This window comes from Chamaea fasciata, unplaced genomic scaffold (genome assembly GCF_029207755.1).
Source record: "Chamaea fasciata isolate MVZ Bird 193981 ecotype frontalis unplaced genomic scaffold, bChaFas1.0.hap1 SCAF_11, whole genome shotgun sequence".
Taxonomy (NCBI): Eukaryota; Metazoa; Chordata; class Aves; order Passeriformes; family Sylviidae; genus Chamaea; species Chamaea fasciata.
This window is the reverse complement of record NW_027094096.1, coordinates 15,666,254-15,675,137: the sequence shown is the minus strand read 5'-3', so window position 1 is coordinate 15,675,137 and position 8,884 is coordinate 15,666,254. Positions and strand designations below refer to the sequence as shown.

The 8,884-nt window shown below is 46.5% G+C and overlaps 1 protein-coding gene across 2 annotated transcripts in view; it reads left to right on the top strand.

The window, feature by feature from the left end:
• IL1RAP (interleukin 1 receptor accessory protein) overlaps window positions 1–2,473 on the top strand; it is a 49,261-nt gene extending 46,788 nt beyond the window's left edge. For both annotated transcript variants that reach the window (XM_066193342.1, XM_066193343.1), the window contains exon 11: window positions 1,476–2,473. In XM_066193342.1, coding sequence (XP_066049439.1) covers window positions 1,476–2,194 — 719 coding nt within the window. In that variant the 3' untranslated portion in view covers window positions 2,195–2,473. The remainder of the gene's footprint in view (window positions 1–1,475) is intronic.
• The last annotated feature ends 6,411 nt before the right edge of the window (window positions 2,474–8,884 follow it).

The following is an 8,884-nucleotide window of genomic DNA, read 5'->3' as shown; positions in this document are numbered from 1 at the left end:
TTCTGGCAGAACTGACTATCATCTACTTTAGGTTTCAATGAATCAGTGTTTTCCTGTGTGTGTTGGGAGTAACCCCCCCCCCCCAAACTTTTTATACAAGAAAAAAAAACCCTCAAAATAATTTGATTTGAATTCCATTATTTTGTTAACCAAACAGTGCCCTACTTTCTCCATTAGGATATTACTGTATGATCATTTTTCCTATCTTGTTCTCCAAATAATCTAGTGGCAATGAGTTTTACAGCTAGTCACACTTACTTGAAAAATACGGCTCTTATATTAAAATAAGGTGCATCCAGATCCAACACAGTACACCTTCTGCTGTGAGATAAGAGACAGCCAAGTGCTGGGAGAATTAAGAGGCATTGCCATTGCAGGGAAGGAACAGTATTTTTATTCATATAAAAGACCAGTGTTCCACTGTCAGGGAAGGAGGCGAGTCTCCTTAAAGCCTGAGGAATGAAGGCTTCAGCAGTGTGAAATGGAAAGGAAGCAGGAGGTATCTCTTCTTCCCAGAACAGCTCTTTGGAAGACATTCCTAGAGGCAGATTCTTCTCTCTGAATGTGCAAGAGCTCTTACTGTAATGATCCTTGTCCTGCTTGAACACCAGCTTGTCCTTGGGTCCCCTCTCATTTCAGGTACCAGCACTTAGTAAGTGTATGGGCTTTTGAAGTTTTTTAGTTTTATTACTCAGCTTTTGTTAAACTGCTGAGTGCCACAGACGTATAGTTCCATCCTTTCCACTGCTCACCCTTTAGCCACTACACCTTCAATATGCTTTCTGCATCCCAAGCCACAGGTAGAAGTCCAAGGACATCCTTCAGGTTTGCTGCTTTTCAAAATTCATAATAAAAGAGATGTTGCTCTTGCCTGGCACAATTCCAGCTAAGCTTCTTGCTGAGCTTTACAACTTGCAATTAATCCCAAGAAATGCTTTGAAGGACAGTATTTCCATGCCCCATGATGCCTAGGGGAGCTGGTGGAGGGGGTTTCAGGCTGACATTTTTGCTTTCTAAATTTGGAGGTTTCAACTCAAAGATGAGAGAGCATGACAGGGGGGAGGTGGGTCAGCCCCTGCAGTTCGAGCTGGGGCAGGATGACACGATTGCTTTGATCCCCTGATGCAAAGAGCTGCTCAGGCTGTGGGCAGGTGGTTCCCAAACAAGAGCCATCCTTTTATCAAATGCCTGCAGTTCCCTGGGCATGGCTGATGCGGTGCAGGGCAGAAGTCAGAGTACAGTCATGGCATATCCTGACTTCTCGTTTACCGCCTCAGCCTTCTCAAAAACCCACTGCACAGCAAAAATGCTGCCAGCAGGAGTGTGGGCAAATCGAAAGTGACAGCGCTTGTGCCAGGTCTCCCTCTGTGGAAAGAGGGATCTGTGCCGGTATGACACCAAACAGCTTCCTTAGCTTTTCTCTCCCCGCTCCCTTCTCCTTGTATGCCCCAATTCCTCTGCCCTTGTACTCTTAGATACCACTGAAGCCGTGTTCGACTTCATCCAGAGGAGCCGCAGGATGATCGTGGTCCTGAGCCCTGATTACTTGACCGAGAAGAGCATCAGCCTCCTGGAGTTCAAGCTGGGCATCATGTGCCAGAACGCCATAGCCACCAAGCTCATCGTGGTGGAGTACAGGCCGCTGCAGTGCACCCACCCCAGCATCCTCCAGCTGAAGGAATCCGTCTCCTTCGTCACCTGGAAGGGGGAGAAGTCCAAGCGCTCGGGCTCCCAGTTCTGGAAGGCGTTGCGGCTGGCCCTGCCGCTGCGCAGCCTGAGCGCCAGCGCCGGCTGGAACGAGAGCTGCTCCTCGCAGTCGGACATCAGCCTGGACCCCGTCCAGAGGAGAAGGAGCCGCTTGAAAGCGCAGCCCGACCCACGGGGCGCCACTCCTGTGACTCTCACTCGCGGGGGGACGGCCTCGGCCCCCGGGTCCAAGGCCAAACACCGAGCCAAGCGCTTCCTGACGTGCCGGTGTTGTGGGACCTCCTGCCAGGGCGGCAGCAGACACAAGCAGCAGGCGGCGGCCGAGCCGCGGTGGGACAGCCGTCTCTGCGGCCCGGGCTCGGGCCGGCCCCCGGCACCGGGGCTGCAGGGCAGGGCTCGGGCCGAGCCCCCGCCGGCACCGGCCCCCGCCCTCGCCCTCTGCCATTACAGTGACCTGTCAAACAACAACGACTTCTACGTGCTCTGACCCATAGGGCTGAGGCACTGCTGGTGCTGGGCCAGAGAAAGAAACTCACTGCGGCCTCAGGATATTTGCACCATGGGCACAGGCTGGCACGGTGCCATTAAGTGTCAGCCCCATGCCTGCGTGGAGGACTGCAGCAATGTCACTGCTGGGGACCTGAGCCAGGGACCTGCAGCCGTGCACGGAGCAGCGGCTGGGGGCTTCCCGCCCGGGTGCTTCTCCTGAATTTAAATTGCAAAGTGGAGCTGAAAATGTGTTTCTCTGGCGTTGCTTTTCCCACACCGTGGCTGTGTTTGCGGCAGGGCTGCCGCTGGGGCCGGGCGCAGGAGGGCAGGTCCGCAGCTGGGGCCGGGGAGGGAGGGAGCGGGGACAAACCATCCCGCTGGCAGTGACCTCTGGAGAAAGGGGACCAAGCCTGCATTTTGCAAAGGCTAAAACTTTCCTAATGGGGGTAAAGGGAGCCCTTGTTACTGCAGTTGTCTACTGTGGTCTAAAAGAACTTGCTCAACAGTTTTAAGACGAGCCCTTTCTCTCTAAATAAAATTGATTTCTTTAACCTGCTGTTGTAAAAAGTTCCATAGGAACTGGTAAATGCTGTAGCATTGTTCACCCGGCAGTGCTTGGAGATACGGTTTGCCCAAGCTGGCTGAGGTCCCCTCCTGTTCCCAGAAGTTGCAGTGGGCTCCTGGGCTCGGTCCCTATCCCCGCTTCACCGTATGATGAATTTGTTGTGTCAGCTGAGTGGCCTTCCACACAGCAGGAAAGAAAACTATTACAGAGAGTGTGATTAAAAAAATTCTCTGAGTAGTCAATGAGCTTAGGGATAGGAGCAACACCTCAAATGCTCACAGAAAACCTCCGGCGCTGAATCTGAGGGGTCAAAACTCAACCACACTTCATTAAATAACCAAAAGAGCCTTTGAACAGTCTCCCTGGGGCTGCTGTTTCATCAGTCTGTTGAGCTGGCTGTCAGCAGTGTTTCCGACTCTTCTACTGCACTGAAAACTTCATTTGTCTCACTCCACATTGTGTAAGGGCTTATCTCCCCACCAAGGAAGGGTGCTAATCCTGGGAGTTGGTTGCTTGCCTTCAGTTGATGCTCTGGCATGACAGACCTGCTAATACACTGCATTTGTTTTCTTTCCCTGAGACCAACAAAGGTCTCCTTCACCACTCCAGTCAGTCTAGTAATTGCATATCAGGCTGACAAGTAATTATTTTTCTTCTGCCTTGAAAATATGATCTGAGCCCTTGGGGTATAGGGTCCGGTGGCTCCCGGGACCCCTATCTGATGGCCTCAGGTGAATTTGTTGGAGCTGTGAGGAAGGAGGGGAGTATGTCTCACTCATTTTAATAGTGCTGAAGTCCAGTTATAATTCATATACCACTTTCCTCCCCTCAGCAGACCCTCTTCCTCAGTATTGCCCTGACTTTTTTGATCCTTTCCTTCTGAGAGCAAGCCCAGCTGACAGCTCTCCTGTTACAAGACTCTGTAAGCTGAATCCTAACAGCCTTCTGCAACAGACTGAGAAATAGAAACCAAATAACTTGGTGCTGGGTCAATATAAATAAAACAAGGGCAACAAACCCTTACCAACTCATAGGAGTTAAAAATTCAGACTCTGGAGAAGTTTCCAGGTGTGAATTTCTCCCTAGTTTCCTCTAGAAGCATTGTAAATTGCTCAGAAAAGCTTTGTCCAGACGTGGCTATTCTCAGTGATCAGAGGAGAAGCAGGAACGAGATATTTGGAAAGCAAGCTGGAACATTGCAGGATGCGCTGTAAGACATAATCAGAATGCCGTGAAATGACTCCAGTTGCTTACAATTAAATGTGAGATGGTACTGTCAGTGAGTCTGGTAGTGCTGAAAAGTGCAGCTACAAAATATAAACAATTTGTAATCAATCAGCCTCCAGAGTCAACATATTTGTTATTTGTTGGCATTTAAACAGCTTTTATTTACAGACTTTGTCTTTATTTGAGTGTGGTATTGTCTCAGTCGACTACAACAATGCAAAGATAGAGGAAACAACAGCTGGAGCTCCTCACAGATGCACAAAATGGCCAAATGCGGCCTTTAGGGGCAAACTGTCATCTTTTCATGAAAGAAAAAATGCAAACTAGTAATGACCATTGCTTTTCCTGGTGCTTCAAAAGAGCCAGGGCAATTTTACCACTCTTTGTCTGATCCATCAAATGGATCCAGGGTCTTGTTTGATCTCATAACAAATACTGAGACATGGTGGATTCCAAGGTGTGCAGAGACCCTGCCTCCCAAGGCCAAGGTCCCCGGGGCCAAAGGCACATCACGTTGGAGGGATGTCTGAGCAAGGACATGGGAACAAACCCTAGAACCAGTTTCCATTCTGTTTGTCTCTTATGCTAAGGAAGTTGTTAGAAATACCCTAAGTTCCAGCTTGATGTCCTACTTTAGGACCAGAACAAACTCGTTGCAGAGTTGAATTCTGCTCTCTGAAAATCTGTTCATGTCCCATCTGACACTGACTGGTGCAGATGGACTGCAGTCACTGCTCTTTTCTCAGGTACACGTGCATTTGCCAGTTGAATACAAAAATGTAATAATTTCCAAAGTTAACTGGCAGCACAGTATTACAACTTCCTTCACCCCACATATTTCTTTTGAAAGAACAGTACAGCAGGAGCAGAGTTAGTATATATGTAGAATTTCTACTGTATCTTAATATAAAAACATTCATACAAACTTGAATATCCTACCTATGGCATGCAATGGTAGAAGGCTACCAGGTCATCATGTGCAGAGCCATTTGTACAATATTTCCACTGCTACCTAGAGGTTTTTAAACTGTGGAAGGCTGGTGCCTTCAGGAGGAAGGTTCAAGAAGACACGGAACACAGGTAACTAAACAGTTAGGGGACACAGACAAATCATGTGGTCCATCTCAACATCATCCTGTCTTCACTTTAGTGACTGCAAAGGTCACTAGGAGGTCTCTCCCTAGCAAGTGCCACTGGACATGCCAATAATGGGCTGCTCCTCACATCTGAAATGCTGGATGAATCGCTAACCTGCAAGAACTAAAAGAAACTCTCTTTCTAACATCTAACAGATTTTTATTCTCATCTGCTACACTAGATGCTGATCTCAGAGCATCTGATCTAAGTGTATTTATAGCAGACATTTTCCCAAACAATGACAAGATTGTGAAGGAACCAACAGATGCCAGAAACAGGGAAAAAAAAATGCTTCAAACCTTTAATCCTTGCTCCACATTTATATTTTATCTTCCATGGCTGATTCACCACCAATATCTGTGAAGGGCAGCACCACCTCTAGGATGGTATTTGCCCTGTGTGACACATCCAGCCTAGGAGTATAACCCAGAACCATGCCAAGCAGGGGAGGGCAGACCATATGAGGGTGCATAGGGGGGTATAGGTGCTTCCTGCTCACCACCCAGGCATTTGGCCTTACTTGGCATCCAGAAAAATGTGCTGTTCTGGAAAGGCACAAGTTAAAACACCATGGACCAAGCAGGCAGCAACATGAATGACCCTGCAGCTGCCTGCCTAAATCCATCTGAAAGAGATGCTGGGTTTAACTGTTGTCCACGTGGATGTTCACACTGGATACCATCATTTTCCCCATGCTGGGGAAAGGCTGTGGCTCTAAAATGATGTCATAAATGCACCACGCAGGTTCCTTTTGCAAAGATGTTAATGACAAATAGAGATGCTGCAGAATGGTTTAGAGAAGAATATGACTTGAATCTTTCATATCACCAGACACAGTAATGGCCAGACATCAGGGGAGACAGCATTAACACTGATATGCCTGTAATCAGGCTAATGATTTGTACTTCACTAAAATGTATCTGCCACAAAATCATTTGGCTTGAAAGCACCAAAGAGTTTTCCAACTCATCAGTATCTATTTGAATGAATAATCAGCCTCAGCCTTAATATTGTGCCTGATTGTTGTGTAACCTGGGTTTTGCTTCCAGAGGGGGTGGTGGTTCTACTCCAGTGCTGCAGCAAAGAGACTTCTCAGGTACTTTTCTGTCTGTGGGAGTACTTGCATGCTATTGCCAAATCATCTGTCAATCCATTGCCCACGAAAGAATTGTTTTCCAAAAGGTTTTCTTCCTTTTCTTTGCTATTAATAATTTTCAGACCGTAGGTGGCAGAGTGTCTCTCCTGTTGCCTGAGCTGCTCAAGGAAGTGAAGTTCCTGACCTGCAGTTATTCACTGCTTCCCACTGACCCTCTTCTTCATCCCACTGCATCTCAGTGGGAAACTGGACTTGGTTGCTTGTTGCCTCCAACACCTTTCCCAAAGAACTGCTATGGCTGAGGTGTTTCCCAGCATTCCACTGGCATAATCTTAGATGAATTTTTTGTTACAGTGCACTGTGCCTGCTTGGGGCCAGTTCATCAGGCAAGGCAGATCACGTTGCATGCTTGGTGAAGCGGGAAATAGCAATGACAGGCAATCCTTGTTCCATCTGCTGTGGTTATTAGCAAATGATGTTTTATTTATCTCCAGATCAGCCATGAAGACACTGAGACGCTGACTCCCATCAGAAACTTGTTCAATAACGAGTTCTTACCTTCTGAGATCTATAGGTTAATGGATGAAGAACCAAAACCCTGCAATTATTGTGTGCAGGGTGATGCTCACAAAACATTACCACATCTAAGTATCCACAGTTACCAGCCAAGCTGGAAGTGATGGAAAAAGGTCATTTGGGAATATCTGCTCCAATTGAGCCATTTTCACTGGCTACTGCTGATTACAGTGACACCTTGAAATTCCACATGTGGGCTGTTCCATATTGACCAGTCTGGGAATGAGCCTGCAATGAGCGACATAGATTCACAAAGAGTTTTCCATTCACAGCAAATTCCATTTCTTTGATGTTACTTTTTTTCCTCCTCTCCTGTCCTCAAGCAGAACAAAATCAGCCCAAGACAACATCAAAGTTCTCCATGAAAATGGAAAACGTGTGATTGCTATTTAAAATTATATTTTATTTAACATAAACATGTTTTGAAAAGTTTTTAAACAAGCTCAAAATGTGCTATACCCTGAGTGTCAAAATCAGTCTGGTATTTCACTTCTGCTTTGCTTACAGCATGCTTTGTTAAGACTAGTGCCTTTTAAAACATTTCAGCTTAAATGAAAACAGTATTTTCCTTTGGAAAGCAGATTTCATGATAAGCACGTCAGATCTGCATTGGTTATCAAAGTTGCCCTTTTCTGCATATTGGCCCAGCACTCTCAGTTTTCAGTATTTGCAGTTTCCCAGTCTGCTGATTTATTAAAGATTTAGGTCAGTGATGTCACGAGCTCCCTAACCAGCCCTCTAGCAATTGAAAATCCTCAAACTATATTCTTACAACTTGCTGGAAAAAAAAATCAACATGTTTGCATATCAGATTGTATCAGCTCCTCAAATTGCACTCATGTTTGTGTATCAGGTCCAAGAACTTGGCTGTGGATAATACCTTACTATCTCTCTCCTCTCTACACTGCCAACACAAATGGGGATGTCTCTGCAGACAGCAATCCATGCCTTCTGCTTTACTCTCACTCTTTCCATGTACACTGTTGCCAGTGAAAGAAAATTCTGCTCCATTCATGCTTACATTTTAATTCCATGCTCCTTTCTGGAGGCAAGCAAGAGTAACATCTATCATTTTGTTTCACATCTCTGCCTCGAAAGCATCTGCTCCATTTGGGGATGCAGGAGAGAGCAGCTGCTGGCTCCTGTTCAGTGTCAGCCTCCCTGGCACATGTTCATTTACCTGCATTTAACATCAAACAGCATTTCAAACTCACTCACTATCCGTTTCAGATCTGCATACATGAAGAAAACCCACCCCAACTCAGCCAACAAATATCTGGCGTTTCCCCCTGATACCCACATCTGTTTTGGCTGGTTTCATCCACTCCAGCAGCACAATACTGTCAGAGTCCTATCCGACTCAAACAATAGTTTTGGCTCATTTGGCGCCAAACTGGACCTGAATGAAGAAAAGTGAGGGTATCTGGGCTATGTCAACATGTAGCTACTACCCAGCTCCTGAAATAACCATCAGACCCCCTGCTAGGCTGCTCTGTTAGCGCTGCGTCCTAGTTTTCTGCTGGCTAGGCTTCCTGCTCCTTTTCCCCTTGAGGACATCAAGGCTACAGTTTAATAAATGCCCACAGGTCATCAGGATCCATTCATATCACTGATTTTATGCATTTATTATTGCTTTTTGGGGGGGTTAGATAAGAAGATCTAAGTAACTGGGTTAAGTTACCCTTTCCCCTGGGGACACCTTGCACTCCTGTTTCTTTTTGTTATCAGTGAGCCAGACCTCTCCCACATGCTGCCTCTCACTCCTGCCAAGTTCCTACACACAGACATAATTGGGAAGATGCCCAGAGCTTGCTCCAAACTTAATGCTTTGCTCAGTCCAGCTCAACTGCTTGCAATTCCTCTTATGTGAATTTTAAGCCAAGGGGGGACCTAAGGTCACCACTCTGTAAAACTAGATCAAGATGATTTAGCTTCCCATTTTCTTTTCTATTTTAGCTACCCCTCTGTCTTGCCTGTCTTAATCTGAAGCTTCCTGATAACCATTGCCATGCACACAAGCAGCATCCAAATATTTCCAGCTGCTCTGCACCCTGGCCTGACTATTAGAAAGAGACAGACTTAGCAGG